Source organism: Bos grunniens, chromosome 3 (genome assembly GCF_055505025.1).
Source record: "Bos grunniens cultivar Pamir isolate PY7600 chromosome 3, Bosgru_T2T1.0, whole genome shotgun sequence".
Classification (NCBI taxonomy): Eukaryota; Metazoa; Chordata; class Mammalia; order Artiodactyla; family Bovidae; genus Bos; species Bos grunniens.
The window spans coordinates 17,419,968-17,439,978 of NC_141167.1; the positions used below are offsets into that span (position 1 = coordinate 17,419,968).

Genomic DNA, 20,011 nt, shown 5'->3' on the forward strand with positions numbered 1-20,011 from the left:
ATGATAACAGGGTCTACTTAGCGTAGCACCTGGCACATACTGAGTACTTTTTATGTTCCGGGTACTGTTCTAAATGCCTTAATTAATTTAATCCCTCTACAACTCTAGGAGGCAGGCATTATTCTCACTTTATAGGAACTGTAAATGAGGAAAATGAGGCTGAGAGAAAGGAAATAATTTTCCCAAGTTCACAGAGCAAGTGAGATGGTCAGTAAACAGCAGCAATGACTGTTCTGAGATAGCAATATGTGGGACACGATCTCCGAGACTCCAAGGAAGGACAGACTGCAGGCTTTCTGCTTCTGCACTAGCTCCAGTCTTGTTCCCTCAACTGCAGCAAATGACACAGACCCACTGGTGTTGTAAATAGAGTTAACATAATATATTTATTTTAAGTGCCATTCATGCATATCACTTCTGGCAGCAACAATCCTAATGACACTTGGAATATTTCTTTACAGCACTAAACAGTTACAAAGAATGGGTGCCGTTCATCATAGAGGCAAAATATGAAATCGTGCAATAGCAAAACTGTAGAAACATTAAAACACTGACTGGCCAACAGCAGTACAGAGAGCAGACTGTGTGTGCACAGAAAGCAATGCATTTCATCACATATATACAATATAGATATGTACACGTCACCCTCTGAATGAACAATATCAAAATACTCTATTCCATTTGAAATAATCCCCAGATTGATTCCCTCCCACTTCAAAGGACATCTGAGAGACACGTATTTACAAAAACACACATGAATACATTTACATTTCAAAAACTGCCACAAATGCCAGTCGGATTATTCTCCTGGACAGAGTGCCCCCATTTGATTATATGCATTTGATTCTTTTCCCCAAGTCTTCAGTCAATTTAAGCCCAAGACAGAACTTGCTTTGCATTAACAACTACCCACTGAGACAGCCACTAGAGGGACGCGGTGCACCTCACCAGGTAGCTGTGCTGGCCGGACCTGCCAGGAAGCCCGTCCTGGGCTGCCCAGTCCTGTGCATTAACTAGAGTGGGATGGGTCTGGGTGGAGGCTCTGCCTCCAGGGCCATTCATGCTAAGTTTAAATTCTCACAAAAATCTGGATCACTGCACATCAGTAAATGATTGCTGAATGGGAAATTAGCTTCACACAATTTGTAAAATCTTCATCAGTGGTTTCTATCTGAATCACTCAGTATAAGCTACTGCATTCCAATACTCAAATTGTTTAAAGTGCACATTGCTACCCACACGATTTAAAGATTCAAAACAGCTATTTTGGTATCTAGAGAACAGTGACTTGAGCAGACTAAGAATCACCCTCCCCCCTTTTTTCCAAGCTTTTTCTCTGCAGGCCGCTATCTCATCTTGCCTCTGATCCATCTAAGAGGGGCCTATTGGCTGCCTTTCCAGAATCCCCCGATTTTTACTGATCCAAGGGGCTGGAACTGAATTTCCTTTCCCATGCCAAGCAGGGTCCAAACAACAGGAACATAGAGCCCTTCCTTTCTCCCCACCCTCACCAGCCCTTACCATGGCTGGCTTCCCAGTAATTCATTCAAGGCAACACTCCATTAAAAAAATACCCACAGACGTTCACAAACACTCTCACATACACACAGAGAAATAAAGATGTTTTGCTTAGTCCAAGTAGAGATTACTCAATCACAGAATCAGTAAGGGTAATTAAAGTGACTTAGGCATGGCTGACAGAGACTAGTAATGCTAAAGAGCAACCAGTGAGCAGTTAGTACTCCTTGATTTCATGGAACATTTTATTTCACCATTAGAACTGAAAGAAAAAAAAAATCTGTTTTTGGTCTAAAGAACCAATTCAAAATCTATTCATTGAAAAAAGAAATCTCATTTCTCTCAGTTTCATTATAAAACTAAGACAATCAATCCATGCAAAATAACTGTGATATAAAACAAAAAAAAAACCAAACTAATAAAAAATCCTAAGATGCAGGCTGCATTCAAAGAAAGGAACCAAACGGCATGCATACACAGGCACACAGGACAACAGAAACAGCAGGCCACGCGACAGTTACTGCACTGGAGAGTGAGGCACACAGAACCCACGTGTGGCTCTATGCTCCTCTCAGCGCTCCCTAAATGGAAAGAGAATGGGGGAAAGCTGCTTGATAAGCACTGCCCTGCTGTTCTGTAGCCCAAATGAGCTCAGATTCAAATTCCAGAAAATCTTACTGAGCTAATGTCTCAATCAGCAGAAACGCAAAGATAGAGAATATACTCACAAGGCAGGAATAATGACAAAGAGAAAGACACAATCTCTCTCTGATTGTCTTGTCTGTAAACTCTTATCAAGAAAACTAATTCTGTGCTTGCAGACACTGCATTTCTTCTTAATGAACCCAACAGGAGTTGAGCATTCACAGAAGATAGCAATAAATATTAAAATAACACTTTTGAATAATAAATACGTAAGTGAATGTGGAGACATTGATTTGTTTAAAAAGCCAAGAATGCCCAGATTCTAATCAATCAAACACATTTAGAACTGGCAGACAGTGCAGACTTAGAAAAACAGATGCTGACAAGGTATAACATGAACTCTAGAATCCCCCAAGCATCAAAACACATCCGGTCAGTCCTTCCTGCTACTCGGGAACAACGTGCCCCTTTAGATTGTTTGGAGAGTATCAAACTCTGGGTTCTCTATGACTTACTAAGGAGAACTTAATACTCACATTTCCAAAAAAGATTTTAAATAAGGGGAACTGGGCTTTGAAAAAAATCTATTTCCTTTCAGTTGCCTACATCAGTTAAAAGCATTCTGCATAAAATAGCCTAACAAGGAATAAAAACTCACAGTAACTTTCTTCTCAAGACACAATAATCCAATTAGAAAAAAACTGAAGCCTTTTAGTAATGTTTGTACACATACTTATACATATGCATCTATAAACTGCTTGCAGCAAAACAGGCTCTGTCTGAAAAATCAGTCTGGCACTTGTGGTCAACATCAAACTGACACAATATGCAAAAGCCGTTCAAATCACACAACAGTTAGGAGCTACATAGGGCAGCTGGCAGGGAGACAAACATGTAGTACTTGTCTGGGTCAGATAAAAGCAGTAAGTCATCCAGCTAAAATCTTGATTGTCTTCAAAAAAAATTTTGATAACATTGGTAAAATGATTAGCAACTTTGTTTTCTCCACTGGATTCTCTTAAACCTTTCCCTTCCACTGCACAGAAAGGTGACACTGGGTCTGGAGCCTTGAGAAACAAGCTCTACACAATTGAATCCCAATCAAAGTCATCCTGGATGTCATCTGGAGGCAGAGAGCGCCGCATCTGGAAGGCTTGGGAAGGCATCATGTGCTGCTGGCTCATGGCTCCGTGATGGCCTGGAAGGAACCAACATCAGCAGTGACTCGCGAGAGAAGGAAGGAAGACGAAACAAACACCTACTGAACACTCCTTCATGCCAGGAACTCAACGCACATGCTCTCACTCATCCACCCTCAAGTCTCTACATAAATGATCTCTATAAATGAAAAGTCTCTCTATAAATGATCCTCATTTTATACGTATTCTGCACCCCACCCCTCTCTCTGAAACAGGGAGTTCACTCCCTCCTGAGGTAGCTTCATTCACTGCTGGGAAAGCTAAAAAAGCCCTTCAGTATTAAACTCTGTTTAAAACTTCAGTATTAAACTCAACCCCAACACATCACGCCTCAAATTACCTGCAATCGTTGTTCCTGGAGTGCTGAGTGCCTGTGGGATGTGAGGATAACCAGGGGGCGGCATCACTGAAGGAGGGAGATTTTGCCTGGAGTCTATGTACAGATTTCCTAATCAGATTGAAAAGAACAAAGAAGGAAAACCTATTACCATAAGTAAAACAATCAAGCATAAAAATCTTAATAGAATTGTTACCTAAAACTAAATTAAGCAGGTTAAGTGAAGATGAAAACAGAAGGGAGAATGTCTCCTTCTGGATGCTAAAACTCTGCCAGAGGTAATGCTGGATTTTCAGACAGGGTGCCAGGATGGGTGGATACCCTGGTACTAATTCTGGCACTGTCTCTAATTCTCTGGAAGCTTGCAGGCCAATTATGTCTATTGTTGTTACATACCTTATCATAGTTCTTAAGCATTTTCATATCCGTTAGTTCATCTGAGTCTCCCTCTAGGCCCACAATGAAGGCAAGACAGGGATTATCCCATTTTATGGATGAGGCAACTGACGCTCAGAAGGTTGAGCTGACTTGTCCAAAGACACATCAGTCTGACAGAGGCTAGGGCTACAATTCAGCTCTAATTCACAGGTTCTTTCCAGTAACAGCTGTCTCTACTGCCCTGATTTTCTTATCCTGAAAGCAGACCTAAGTGCACACAACCTGATTAACAAAGTGACTGAAGGCACAAAATGATAGGAAAGATTTATTATATGAAGTAAAAGAGCCACCTCCAAAGTGATTAACAATGTATTATTTAGAAGTGTGCAGATGGAAAATATAGATCTTATTTAAATAGCATTTCAGAAGGTTCTTATATTAATATGCTTTCATTGACAGCAGTCATCAAGAATAACAGCTCTTGTTATTCTTGTAAAATGTCAATTACACTGCATCCTAATGCAAAACAGAAAGGGAGGGGAGGATACATCACACAGGCACCCACAATAACTCCTGGGGAAGAACCATGGTAACATCGGTTTTACATTATGAAACATCTGGAATCCTGGAAAGGCTTTTCCCCTAAGGTACGCTGGTGTTTCACACAGACTACACTTGCACTCTAGGAATACCGTAATCAAACTAGGAAACAGTGATCATTTCCCCAGAGAAAACAGAAGGAGAAGAAAAGTCTTCCTTTTGTATTCAAGGTAGGGCACACTATCTTTGGCCACTCCGAGTCTCCACCTGCCACTGGAAAGTCAGACTGTCCAAGCTTGAGACAGTCTCAGAGATAATCTAACCCAGCCCTACTTCTGTTCATGTAGGTGAGGAAGTGAGATGAGAGAAGATGGGAAAGAACCAGGGAGACAACCCAAGACTTCTGACTTCCAGCTACCGCCTCCCAAGATGACATGCTTTTTTATAGAAAAGTTTAAAGTCAGAACTGAGGTCTTTGACCAATCTGCCATACGGAAGACTTCAGAAGAAGAGAAAAGTTATATGAAGTTATAGCTCTAGTATATTTTTGCAGGAGAAAAAGTTCTGCCAAGTGCTGACCAGCCTTCACATTTGTGGCTCATGTTCTTTCTTAAGGTTGAATCAGGCTATGGGGCTTCACTCCTCTGAGTAAAGGAGGAGACAGGTGAGAATTAGAGAAGAATCATGAAAATAAACAAGACGATGGGCATAAACTGACACCCAAATTAAACAAATGGCCTTAACTTTTTGAAACTGTCACATTCTTAACACTTTTATTTTCATGTAGAGATTCTCATTACTTCTCATCTCCCCCCACCTCCATGTTCTCATTACAGACTGAACAATGAGAGTGTAGTTGGACTTTCTAAGCAAGAAATTAACTTATAAAGCAGCTTCTAAAGATTTCTGAGATCCTATAATATTTAGAATGTAGTCATAAGAATTTAAAAATCTACACTGTACTTCACACCTAAAGCTAATATTGCAAATCAACTATATTTCAACAACAAATCTAATCACAAAACGTGTTTTTTGAAAGCAGACTTTTGTTGAATGACCATTCATTCATTTAAGAAGTATTTGTGCTAATAAGAATAAACGAAAAATAAAATTCCCAGCCTTTGTGGAACTTGTTTTCAGATTATTGGGAAGGATGAAGATGGGAGGAAGGGAGGAAAATAAATAGTACATTATATACACTATGGAGAAAAATAAGGCAAGGAGGGGGAAAAGGAGTGCCGAACAGTAGGTGTTATTTAAGTAAGATGATCAGGGAAGTCATCACTTGAATAGGTGCTTTTTTAGGGAAAAACTTGAGTCATGTGTCTATCTGGGGAAGTCACTCAAGACAGAGGAAAGAGCAAGTGTGAAGGCCCTGAGGTAGGTGGTGTGTGTCCAGAGTGTTCAAGTAACAGTAGGGAGGCCAGCAGTGCAGAAGCAGGGGTGTGACAGGAGGGGAAGGGAAAAGAAGACAAGGTCAGAGAGTAATTGGGAACAAATAAAAATCTAAGATCATGGCATCCAGTCCCATCACTTCATGGGAAATAGATGGGGAAACAGTGACAGACTTTATTTTCTTGGGCTCCAAAATCACTGCAGATGGTGACTACAGCCATGAAATTAAAAGACGCTTGCTCTTTGGAAGAAAAGCTATGACCAACCTAGACACATTAAAAAGCACAGACATTACTTTGCCAACAAAGGTCCGTCTAGTCAAAGCTATGGTTTTTCCAGTAGTCATGTACGGATGTGAGAGCTGGACTATAAAGAAAGCTGAGTGCTGAAGAATAGATGCTTTTGAACTGTGGTGTTAGAAAAGACTCTTGAGAGTCCCTTGGGCTGCAAGGAGATCAAACCAATCCATCCTAAAGGAAATCAGTCCTGAATATTCATTGGAAGGACTGATGGTGAAGTTTCAATACTCTGGCCACCTGATGCAAAGAGCCCACTCAAAGACCCTGAGATTTGAAAAGATTGAGGGCAGGAGGAGAAGGGTGTGAAAGAGGATGAGATGGTTGGATGGCATCATTGACTCAATGGACATATGAGTCTGAGCAAACTCTGGGAGACAGTGAAGGACAGAAGTCTGGTGTACCACAGTCCATGGGGTTGCAAAGAGTCAGACACGACTGAGCAACAACAAAAACCAGAACACAACAGATCCAGAACAAATGATCCTTTTGATCAAGGATCAAAAAGAAATGACCACAGAAGTCTAGGAACAAAGGGTTTTAAGAAAATAATCCAGGATCTCAGTCAAGAGAGAATCCATAAGAGATGCCTGGCCCCTCTGACAGGACAATAGTGGATGGGCCTCAAGAAGACCTGAGTAGGCACAGGAAAACAATCAACAGGCTTGAAGAGAGGATAGGACAATGAAAATTACTGAGACAGATTAACAGAAAAAAGACTGAAGAAAAGCAAACAGAGCCTAAGGGACCTGTCAGACACTAGCAAGCAGCCCAATTATGCATTCTGGGAGTTCCAGAAGAAGAGAGAGAAAAGGGGGTAGAAAGACTATCTGAACACATTATAGGTGAAAACCTTCCAAATTTGATGGAAGACAGGAATATAAACATCCAGGAAGTTCAATGAACTCCAAGTGAGATCAAGTCAGAGGAACCCACACCAAGACACATTGTGAGCACATTTTCAAAAGCCAAAGATAAAGAGAGAAATTTTGAAAGGAGCAAGAAAGAAGTGACTTGTCACATACAAGGGATCCTCAATTAAGACAATAAGCATATTCCTCATCAGAAATTTCAGAGGCCAGAAGGTCAATCTATTCAAAGTGCCAAAAGAGACCAAAAAAAAAAAAAAAAAAAAACTGTCAACAAAGAATCCTACAGCTGGTAAAAGAGTACTTTCAATAGTGAGGCAGAAATTAAGACATTCCCAGATGAGTAAAAGCTAAGGCAGTTTGTTACTGTTAGACCTGTCCTGGAAGATAGTGGTCAAGAGAGTCTTGCAGGAAGAAATCAAAGGACACTAAATAGTAACTTAAAGCCATAAGAAAAAATAAAGATCTCAATAAAGGTAAAATACATGGGCAATTATGGAGACAGCATTATCATAACAATGATTTTTAACTCCACTTTTTGTTCTATATATGATTTAAGATGCTAATATGTTTCTAAAAGCTATTAGTATAAAAGTTCATATTACTGTAACTTTGGCTTGCAGCTTCACATATTTTATACATAATTTAAGAGACTAACACATTTAAAATAATTATCAGTGTATGTTTTGGGCATACAATGTAGGATCATGTAATTCTGAGACACTGACAACCAACAGAGGCAGAGGTGAAGATGAAAAGGAACAGAGTTTTCATATGTTACAGAAGTTACACTGATATAAATTCAAATTAGTGTGTTGTAATTTTAGAATGTTAAACTCAGTTGCCATGGTAACCACAAAGAAACAGCTACAGAATATACACAAAAAGAAATGAGAAAGGAATTTAAACATTTCACTACAAAAAATCAACTAAACACAAAAGACGACAGTAATGCAGGAAATAAGGGACAAAAAAAAGCCACAAGGAATAGCAAAGAAATAGTAAAACATAAAAGTCACTCCTTATCAATAATTCTTTTAAATATAAACAGATCAAACCTCTCAATCAAAAGATGGAGACTGGCAGAATGGATAAGAACACATGATCCAACCATATGCTGACTATAAGAGACTCACTTGAGATCCAAAGACACAAACAGATTGAAAGTGAAAGGATGAAAAGATATTCCATGCAAACAGCAACCAAAGGAGAGCAGAGACTGCTGTACTAATAACGGACAAAAGACTTTAAACCAAAAAAGGTTATAAGAGATATCTTGTAAAGTCTTACTCCCTCTAAAGGATATTATATATCAACAAAAGGTGCAAAATAGCAAGAAGACAGAACAATTATAAACATTTATAATTGTTTATGTACATTTATGCACCTAATAACAGGCTGCAAAAATCATGGAGCACAACAGAATTGAAAGGAGAAATAAACAGCTCTACAATTATAGTTGGAGACTTAAATACCCATTATTTCAATAATAGATAGAACAACCAGACAGAAGATAAGCAAACAGAGGATTTAACACAATAAGCCAACTAGATCTACTAGACATATATAGAACATTCTACCCAATAATAACAGCATAAACATTCTTCTCAAGTGCATCAGTTATTTTCCAGAATAAACCATGTTAGGCTACAAATCAAGTCTCAACAGATTTCTAAAAAATATTTATTTATTTGGCTGAACTAGATGGCACTCAACTCCAGTACTCTTGCCTGGAAAACCCCATGGACGGAGCAGCCTGGTGGGCTGCAGTCCATGGGGTCACTAAGAGTCGGACACGACTGAGCGACTTCACTTTCACTTTTCACTTTCATGCATTGGAGAAGGAAATGGCAACCCACTCCAGTGTTCTTGCCTAGAGAATCCCAGGGATGGCAGAGCCTGGTGGGCTGCCGTCTATGGGGTCGCACAGTCGGAAACGACTGAAGCGACTTAGCAGCAGCAGGTCTTAGCTATTGCATGGAAGATCTTCAGTCCTAGTTGTGGCATATGGGTTCCCTGACCAAGGATTGAACTTGGGCCCCTCTGCATACAGTGCGTGGAGTCTTAGCCACTAGACCACCAGGGAAGTCCCTCAATAGATTTTAAATGATAGATACCATACAAAGTGTCTTCTCTGACCACAGTGGGACAAATTAATCAAAAACAGAAGTAAAACTGGAAAATTATCAATTTGTGGAAATTAAATAACACACTTAACCAATGGATTAAAAAGAAGTCACAAGGAAAGTCAGAATATACTTAAGAGATAATACAAACAAAAACAACATACCAAAACTTACAGGAAACTGCAAAAGCAGTTTTAAGACAGAAATTTATAGCTATAAAGACTTACATTAAAAAACAGACCTACAAAAAGAAGACACCAAACCCAAAGCCAGCAGACAGAAGAAGTAGTACAGGTTAGAGCAGAGATAAATGAGACAGAGAACAGTAAAACATTGCAGAAAAATCTGTTAACACCAGAAGGTGGTTCTTCAGATTAAAAACTAAAAAGCTGACAACGCTTTAACTAAATGGACTAAGAAAGAAAGATCCAAATTATTAACATGAGAACTGAAAATAGTAACATTACTACTGATTCTACGGAAATCAAAAGAATGAGAACTCTTTTAATAACTGTATACCAACAAACAGGACACCCTAGATGAAACAGACAAATTACTAGAAACACAAAATCAACAAAAAGTGAATAATGAAAAAAGAAGAAACCTGAACAGACCTATAATGAGTAAGAAGATTCAATACATAAAAAAAGCAAAACCTGTACAAATAAAATCCCAGGGTCTGATGGCTTCATGGGTGAATTCTACCACATATTTGAAGAAGAACTAAAACCGATAAGTGTAATATAACCACATTAACAGAATGAAGGGGGGAAAGCCCTCACAATCATCTCAACTGATGCAGAAAAAGCATTTGACAAAAGTCAACACCTTTTATGATAAAAGTGTGAAGGTGTTAGTTGCTTAGTTGTGTCTGACTCTTTGAAACCCCATGGGATGTAGTCTGCCAGGCTCCTCTTTGCATGGAATTCTCCAGGCAAGGATACTAGAGTGGGTAGTCATTTCCTTCTCCATGGGATCTTCCCAATCCAGGGATCAAACCCACATCTCCTGCATTGCAGGGAGATTCTTTACTGTCTGAGCCACCAGGGAAGCCCTTTCATGATAAAAACACTCAACAAATCAGGAATAGAAAGAAATCACTTCAACATAATAAAAGCCATGTATGAAAATCCCACAACAAACATATTCAACAGTAGAAGACTGAAAAAGTTTTCCGCTACTATTATTAAGGCCAAAGCAAACATGTCCACTTTCACCACTTCTATTCAACACAGTCCTGGACATCCTAGCCAGAGTAATTAGACAAGGAAGAGAGACAAAGGGCATCCAAACAGAAAAGGAAGAAGTAAATTTATCTCTGTTCACAGATAGAATTTCATGTGTAAAAATCCCTAAAGATTACACACAAAAAAACTGTTATAAGAAATGAATTCAGCAAAATAGCAGGATACAAAGTCAACATGAAAAATTCAACCAGATTCCTATATATGAACAATCTGAAAAGGAAATAACAATAAATCCGATTTTCAGTGACATCAAAAAGAATAAAATACTTAGGAATAAATTAACTTACTTACAGAGATTAAAAACTTGTACAATGAAAACTACAACACACTGATGAAAAAAAATTAAAGATGACATAGACACACACGTCATGTTCATGGACTTCAAGACTTAATATGTTAAAGCAATCTACAGATTCAATGTAATCCATATAAAAAATCTCAATGACCATTGTAGAAATAGAAAATCCCATCCTAAAATTCATATGGAATCTCAAAAGACCTTGAACAGTCAGAACTATCCAGAAGAAGAATAAAGCTGGTAGACTCACACTTCTTTTTCTGTTGTTTTTGAGCTTTTTATTTTGTATTGCAATACAACTGATTAACAATGTTGTGATAGTTTCAGATGAACAGTGAAGGGATTCAGCCACACACATACATGTATCCATTCTCCCCTGAACTCCCCTCCCATCCAGGCTGCCACATAACATTAAGCAGAGTTCCATCACATTTATTTCAAAACTTACTACAAAGATACCATAGTTGGACAATGTACTGGCATAAAGACCAATGGAACAGAATAAAAAATCCAGCAACACATATATATTTAGTTGAATGATTTCTGACAAGGTGTTAAGACCATTCAATAGAGCAAAAGACAGTCTTTTCAACAAATGGTAACAGGAAAACTGTATACACACATACAAAAGAATGAAATTGGGCTGTTATATTAACCATATACAAAATTCACTCAAAATGGTTAGACTTATATGTGAGACCTAAAACTTTAAAACTCTTTTAATAGAGCTTCATGACATTGAATTTGACAATGATTTCTTGGATATTATACTGAAGGTATACAGAACAAAAGAAAAAACCCACTAACAACACAGTAAAAAAGAAAACAAAAGAATGGGAGAAAATATATGTAAATCTTATAATTCATAAGGAGTTAATATCCACAAATACAGAGAATTCCTAAAACTCAGCAACAAAAAAACAAACCTGATCAAAAAATGGGCAAAGAACATTTCCCAAAGAAGATAAAAAAATGGCCAATAAGATGAAAAGATGCTCAACATCATTAATCATACAAATCAAAACTATAATGAGACTCCACCACACACCCACTGAAATAGCTACTATTAAAAAAAAAGAGAAAATAACAAATGTTGGCAAGGATGTAGACGAACTAGAGCCCTTACTGACTGTTAGTGGGAATGTAAAATGGTACAGTTGCTATGAAAAACAGGATGATGGTTTCTCAGAAAATGAAACATAAGAATTAGCACAGGATCCAACATTTCCACTTCTGAGTATATACCCAAAATAACAGAAAGCAGGGCCTAGAAAATATTTGTACTTTCATGTTCACACAACACTATTTACAATAGCTAAAACATGGAAGCAACCCAAGTGTTTATTAACAGATGAACAGATAAATGTGATGTGTATAGATACATAAAATGACCATATGACCTAGCAATCACACTCATAGGCATACACCCTGAAGAAGCCAAAACTGAAAAAGACACATGTACCCCAGTGTTCACTGCAGCACTATTTACAATAGCTAGAACATGGAAGCAACCTAGATGTCCACTGACAGATGAATGGATAAAGGAGCTGTGGTACACATACACAATGTAACACTGCTGCTGCTGCTGCTAAGTGGCTTCAGTAGACTTAATTACTGAATAATGTAACATTACTCAGCCATAAAAAGGAACACATTTGAGTCAGTTCTAATGAGGTAGATGAACCTGGAACCTATTATACAGAGTGAAGTAAGTCAGAAAGAGAAAGGTAAGTATCATATACTAACGCAAATATATGGAATCTAGAAAAATGGTACCGAAGACTTTATTTACAGGGCAACAATGGAGAAACAGACATAGAGAACAACAGACTTTTGTACATGGGGAGAGGGAAGGAGAAGGTGAGATGTATGGAGAGAGTAACACGGAAACTTACATTATCATATGTAAAATAGACAGCCAATGGGAATTTGCTTATGTCTTAGGAAACTCAAACAGGCGCTCTGTATCAACCTAGAGGAGTGGGATGGGGAGGGAGATGGGAGGGAGGTTCAAGAGGGAGGGGATATATGTATGCCTATGGCTGATTCATGTTGAGGTTCGACAGAAAACAACAAAATTCTGTACAGCAATTCCCTTCAATTAAAAAATAAACTGAAAAAAAAAAAAAAAGACACAGAAATGAAGATTCACAAAAAGGACTAGGGTTCTAGAGAATATGGAAAGATCAAGTATGTGAAATAAGCTAGGATAACAACTGAATGAAGCAACTCAGGATAGAAAGAGAGGGCTTTTCAGCATCAAGTTTTAAAACAAGACAACAAACAGGAAAGAAGTCAACTTGGAGATAAAAGACATCAAGAAATTAAGATGAAGAGAGAAAGAACCTGGATACAAAGAACAGAACATAAATTTGAGAAAAGTGTAAGCACCGCAATTTCACAGAATAAATGAGATTGGCCATAAGGGGAAAGAATAAAAGAAGAAAGTGAGATGAAAAATGCAGAGCACAAATTTTGAGTTCAGAGTAAAACTTAAATGAGACTTCCATTATGTATATACTATTTAAATAAATTAACTTTAATTTTAACATTCTTAGAAGATATAAAAGATGTGTTGATTTTCATTGCAAGTCTCTACAAATTTAAATTGATAACACCTTAAAACTATGTTCTTAGTACAATTAAAATGTACATATCCTTAAGACATTTTCTCGATTGGTAACTTGAAAGGTTAAAGACCACAAACAATAAAATAATCAAGTAAATCACGAGATAAAAACATAGTTTCTTTTATCTTACTTTTTCTAAGATATACCTTAAATTACTTGATTTCATTTCTTAGAAATAAAAAGATATAAATGGATCACTTCTATCATTAACAACATATCAAGTTTCCCTAAATAGTTACTAAGTATGAATGAGAAAAAGAGAAAATCAAGAAGAAAATTAAAGCCATACCTGTTCCAATGTGCTGGGAAGGTTTTGTTGGATGCATGGCACCATGACAGACATTCTGCTGAACATTACTCTGTGAGTGGATAAGGCCAGTTTGTGTAAAGAACTGATTAAGAGAAGAACAGAGATCAGCAAATTGAACCTGATCTAAAGACCAGTTCTTGAGATCTGCCTGTCTCATACTCTCCATCAAACCTATGAGGAAAACATTAAAAATACTGTTAGCATGGTCCTGCAAACATTGCAAAAAAACCAGCAATTTTTTTCCAGCCCTCAAAACTTCCACTGGTAATCTTTTGCTTATGACATTTTCTAAATTATTCAAAGACTGATTCTTATTTCCCTCAGATCTCTTGTCTGTGACCATCTACTACATCAACTGGCCAGAAGACTTAATTAAGAATTTTACAAATTGTTGTTTTTAAGCATACTACCAACTGTAAAAGAAACACTACATAAGGAGACGCTTACTTCAAAGAAACTTACAGTGTACTCAAAAACACACGATCATGTGTATTTGGTTATAAGGAAGAAGGAATCAATACTCACCTTGGAACTGTGAGAGGTCTACATCTGACCAATTAACACTGCTGGCAATTCGACAGCTTTCCTTGAGCATATCAAGTGTTGCATACCAATCACTTGAAACACCTATAAAAATAATACTGACAATATTATAAATCTTGGACAGCGAAAGTTTGAGCTAGCCTTATTCCTGGTATTGGATGATCCCAATCCAGTTTTACAAATGGATTCAAACCCACTATATCTTGTGTTGGGCAATCTGTTCTGTGAGACAGGAAGGAAAGGTATTATTTCTTTGCACTTTACAAATAAATGAAATTGAACCTAGAGGTGACATAACTTAACAAGGCCACTGTGATGTATCTAAGAATTGAACCCAGTTGTATTCTGCAAAATTCCAAGAGGCCCCATTCACCTTGCAGAAGTCCATAGCACCCTTTGGAGTTCTGCAATGCAGAGACTGCCTGGTCTGTGAGCTATGTCAGTTAAACATCTCACCAGAAACCATCAAGACCTATCTTATGAGCAGCAGACTTAAAAAAAAAAAAAATTCAGGGTATGAATCTATCATTCTAAAGGAAACACTTGGCAGGAATATGCGAAGAAAGAAAAAGTAGGAACATTCACCAAATACATAAACACAAAGTACTAGACCTCCCTGGTGGCTCAGGCAGTCAAGAATCTGCCTGGAATCCAAGAGACCAGGATTGGATCCCTGGGTTGGGAACATCCCCTGGAGAAGGGAATGGCTACTCACTCCAGTATTCTTGCCTGGAGAATTCCACAGACAGAGGAACCTGGCAGGCTATGGTCCACAGCATCGCTCAGTTGGACATGACTGAGTGACTAAGCACACATGCCAGACTAGGCATTTTATATCTGTATTCCCAATGTGATCCTCATAACAGCACTGTATACCAGGGCTGTTTTATTTTTATAGATAAAAAAATAACAAGACTAAAAGAGCTACTGCACCAAAGATCTAAGAGTCATAATGAGGATTGAAATGCAGGTCTTTCAGACACAAATCTATACTCTTTATTCTATACCACAATGAATCACAATAGATTGCAGACAGACTGTGCATTACATTCTTCTTTAAAATGCTCATTTTCCAGAAGGACAAGAGTTAAAAACCAAAACCTGCAAGGGTTGCTGAGTTTGCTTATGTTATACTAATAAACTGTAATCAAGACAATAATCCAGTTTAATCTATGGATTAAACGATTTACAACTACAGGACCACAGCAAGGAAACATAAAAGAAGACAGATGAGTACAGACAGAAAATATATACAAGCCCCAGATAAAAGATTGGAATTCACAGCCAAACACAACAAGTCAGAAGACAAAAACTTACCAGAATTACAGGATACCTGTTGTGGGGGTGGAGGCGCCTGATGTGTCAATGTCTGATGCGTCTGATGCTGGTGGTTCGGATGGTGCTGTATGTGTTGGTGTGGAGAGGGGTGTTGGGGGTGAGGTGACTGGAGCTGGTTGTGTTGCTGTGGGTGTGGTGCTGGGTGCTGGGGACGCTGTGGATGCTGCGGTAAACCATGCGGTCGATGGGACGGATGTGGAGACGGCTGTGTGTGCATCTGGGGATGTGACAGTGAGACCTGTGCAACCGAATTACTGCCCGTGGTGTTGAGGCCACTGCCGTGACTGTTGGTCAGGCTGCTTTGGTTGCTGTGTGGGTGAGAGCTCACTGTACTGCTGGGAGAGTGCTGATACGAACAAGAAGTGTGGGACTGCTGGGAAGATTCGGAAGGGATGTTCATCAAACCTGAGAACAGAGAAAGCAAGATCAGTGATGGTCAGATTTCAGTTGTATTTTATGACAGACATTTGCAAAATTATTTACAGAGCAAAAGTATATGCTGTCAGGAAGCAATTCTGGTTCAGTTGAACAAATGCTGATGTAATATCCACCATACCCTGGGCTCTGGGGTTACCGAGAAGAAACATCATTCTCTGTCCTCAATAGTTCATGGTCAAGGGGAAGAGACAAACACTTGAGGAGATTTTGTCAACATTATAAGTACTAAAGCAAAAGTAATCAGAGGGAATACAGAATCTCTTCTTCCCTGTTCTACCTAGTAAGGGGCATCGAAATACAAAGAAGCCCTCCTTGAAAAGGCAGTATCTGGGTTGTCTTGAAAGATGTGCTGTGCTGTCCTTAGTCACTAGTCATGTCCGACTCTTTACAACCCCATGGACTGCAGCCCTCTAGGCTGCTCTGTCCATGGGGATTCTCCAGGCAAGAATATTGGAGTGGGTTGCCATGCCCTCCTCCAGAGGATCTTCCTAACCCAGGGATCCAGGTCTCCAGCACTGCAGGCGGATTCTTTACTGACTGAACCACCAAGGAAGCCCCTTGGAAGATGACTAAATGTTAAGGGAAAAGAGGAAGAGGTATTGAGTCACATTCAAGATGGCTCTCTACAGGTCTGAAGACCTTCGGCAAAAGAGGAGAGTAGAAATAAAGCTCACTGATTTCTGATCTCTTTCTCTGACTACTCCAAAAACTTTAAGTCCAATATGGCAGTTTAAGGGTTAAGATTACATATTTCTTAATGCCAGAAAAGAATAATTAAAATCTCTGCACTACAATTTATACACTTGTAACTCTGGAGCATTATTAACCTCGTCAAGTCACAATCACCTCAATTATAAATAGGATGACAATGGTACGTGCTTCGTAAGAGTTGTTGCTAGGATTACAAGCCACTAAACTGTGTCTGTCTCAAGAATGTTCCATAAAAGTAATGAAACAGAGCAGTAGAGATGGCTGGTTGTTTGTTCGTTTGTTTTGCTTAGTCGTAAGGATTCTAGCCATCTTGGGCTCAAACATGAGAAACTTACCACTGATATTTCAAAGCCAGTATTTTTGTACTGAGATCAGCAAAGCTGGATCTGCTTAGCAAAGTCTTACATGGGTTTTTTTATTTTGGTACTTATATAGGAAAAAAATTTTAATATAAAATTTGAGAAAACACGTGACTCTTACTTTAACCAGAAAACTAACTTCCTATACAAACTACGGATACTCACCAATATATGTAATATTTATGTATAACATTAACTTTCATAATATTTGTCAGTGATATGTATTAAAATGTAAAGGAAGGGATTTTTGTCTATTTTGTCTACTGCTGTGAACAGGTATACTCTCTGACCTGGAATACAGTTAACCTGCCAAACAAAGCAATGCTTCGATGTTTGAGTTCCCGACAATTTCTGACTGGTGTTCTATGGGCGAATAATGAGACATCTTGATTCTATCATATGACTCTGATTAAACCAGCAGCTGACAGGACATTAATACATAAATGCACCTGGGAAACCCCAACAATAATGCAACAATCTAGTATTTGTTTGAAATAAAATACTGCATCTCAACCAGTATCTCTTTTAGCATGAAATCTGATTTAAGTATGTTGTACAAAATAATGACAACTACAATGTTTACTTGTAAGTGTCATACATGAAATCGCAGATTTGGTGCTACCATACTCTAATAGCTATCTCTTTGATAACAGCAGTCAGGACAGAAAAGCAAGGAACATCTACTCTTGTGATGCCACATTTACCACTCAAAACATTTCACATGCTAGACATCACTAACTAATCATGACAGGCCTTCCCATATGCCATAAATGCAGTGTCAGAATTCTTTAACACAGTGCTCCAGGACATCAGTAGTAATCAAATGAGGTAGGCACGCATGACAAGATAGATTTCTTATATATACAGACTATAGTAAAGGCGCAAAAGGCATTCAATCCTTATCATGATGGTAATGTTCTAAGATTAAGGAAAAATAACAGTGTTATCTGAAAATAATTCTTAAAAAAATTTCAATAAAATATTAACAAAAAAGTATTAAAACTCACCTTGTTGACTAAGTGACTGCTCAAAAACTGACTTATAAAGGCTCCGAAATGAGGCACTGAGATCTTCAAAATTATATTCTGAGAAAAGTAACTGTTTGTCTCGCTCTGGAAGGTTGTACTGTGGCTGCTGTTGAGGCGTTAATGACTGAGGAACTGGCTCTGGATGATTTGTCACCTAACAGGAAAAGAAAAAACCTACTAATTTAGTAGCTTTATATCAAAATTGATTTGTTACATAAAATATGTAACTAAAAATACTAGAACTGAAAATAGAATCCAAAGGAATTAACTTCCCTGTCTTTGGCTTTCCTATCATCTATTAAATTGTATACACATAAAGGGTACACCATAAATTATTAACTTGTCTCTTAAAGAATCACAGAAATCTAATCCAATCTCCACATTTCACAGGAGGAGTTACGTATTCAAAGGAATTAAAGGAGATTCCCAAGGTCATAATAAGTGATAAATCAAGCCTGGAACTCTTCCAGTTTCTGTGAAATTTTCATCTCAATTTCCACAGAAGCAATCTCATCTCAAACGCACTATACTCTGAAACTAACATTTCTCATTTGTTTATTCAATTAACCTTTAAGTACTTAATATACTGTGAGTATTGCTGAGTCAGGTTGTATGACACTGCCCAAAGAAACAAGGAACTTCAATTCATCTAACTCTTCATTTGTAGGTAAATTTTTCTTTTTTAAATGAAACTTAGGGGAAATGAGAAGTGAAGGATAAAAGACAAAGGAGATGCTGAGAAAAACAGATCAGGGCCTTGAGCTCTGAAAGGGAAAAAGAGTACCATGAACACTAAAGTAAGAATTATCTCTGAAAATAGCACAACTAGAAATAAAATTAATGAAACATGATCAGCAATATCTCTTAAAGACTGTATCAAGCAGTGACAAACTACCATATGTTTTAGTGTTTTGCAAAATTAAATAAGACATGAGCAGTGACTATAAGTGGGCTTCCCTGGTGGCTCAGATGGTGAAGAATCTGCCTGCAATGCAGGAGACCTGGGTTTGATCCCTGGGTCAGGAAGATCCCCTGGAGAATGGAATGGCAACCCACTCCAGTGTTCTTGCCTGGAGAATCCCATGGACAGAGGAGCCTGTGGGCTACATACTGTCCATGAGGTCGCAAAGAGTCAGATACGACTGAGCAACTTTCACTTTCAGTGACCGTAAGTTTATAGAGCTTTTCAAAATGATACTCACAAGGAGTCTACAATAACCTGAAAAAATATGAATTTTGTGTAGGGCAATGGCTTCACCAACTGGCACTCTGGTGACGTTAAACGTTGTCTCCACACAGGCCATGTAAGCCAGTCTCAATGGCAGAATAATCTAGGCCTTTGAAAATCCTGTGATTACCCCAGAACAAGGGATGATGAGTGGCCTTACAAGCAGCAAATTATTATCTGATATTTTTCATCCATTTTTCTACTTGAAGGAAAGCAGTCCATCTCTCTAACTTGCAGGAATCTGCCAAGAGATGGTTTCTCATCTACCTCCTTGTTCCCAAATGGGGGTGGGGGGGAGGGGTACTTTCTAAGGTACAGCTGCAAGTTGTGTAACAATTTAGGTACAGAATGGAATTTACTCCTCCACAACAGGCACCCATCACTTGCACGGTTTCTCATCTGGTTCCTTTGGTTTAGTGTCATCCTGTGGGACCCAGGGAGCTGACACCATAGTGATCTGGCTTATACAGTATGCATAAGTAACAAAACTGTCACAGTGCATTTAGCCTTACTGTGTCCTTAAAGGCTCAATCTATGGATACGTGATAAGCCCAACCAGAAGCTCACATTGTATTGTT

The 20,011-nt window shown here is 38.4% G+C and overlaps 1 protein-coding gene across 17 annotated transcripts in view; it reads right to left on the bottom strand.

Annotated features, from left to right (window-relative positions):
* Positions 1 to 367: 367 nt before the first annotated feature.
* Positions 368 to 20,011, bottom strand: part of FOXJ3 (forkhead box J3) — a 127,229-nt gene continuing 107,585 nt past the window's right edge. For all 17 annotated transcript variants that reach the window (XM_086382346.1, XM_086382398.1, XM_086382314.1 and 14 more), the window contains 6 exons: positions 18,185 to 18,359; positions 15,649 to 16,074; positions 14,314 to 14,415; positions 13,768 to 13,959; positions 3,703 to 3,810; positions 368 to 3,361 (listed from right to left, as the gene is read on the bottom strand). In XM_086382346.1, the coding sequence (XP_086238472.1) occupies positions 3,246 to 3,361; positions 3,703 to 3,810; positions 13,768 to 13,959; positions 14,314 to 14,415; positions 15,649 to 16,074; positions 18,185 to 18,359 (1,119 nt within the window). In that variant the 3' untranslated portion in view covers positions 368 to 3,245. The remainder of the gene's footprint in view (positions 3,362 to 3,702; positions 3,811 to 13,767; positions 13,960 to 14,313; positions 14,416 to 15,648; positions 16,075 to 18,184; positions 18,360 to 20,011) is intronic.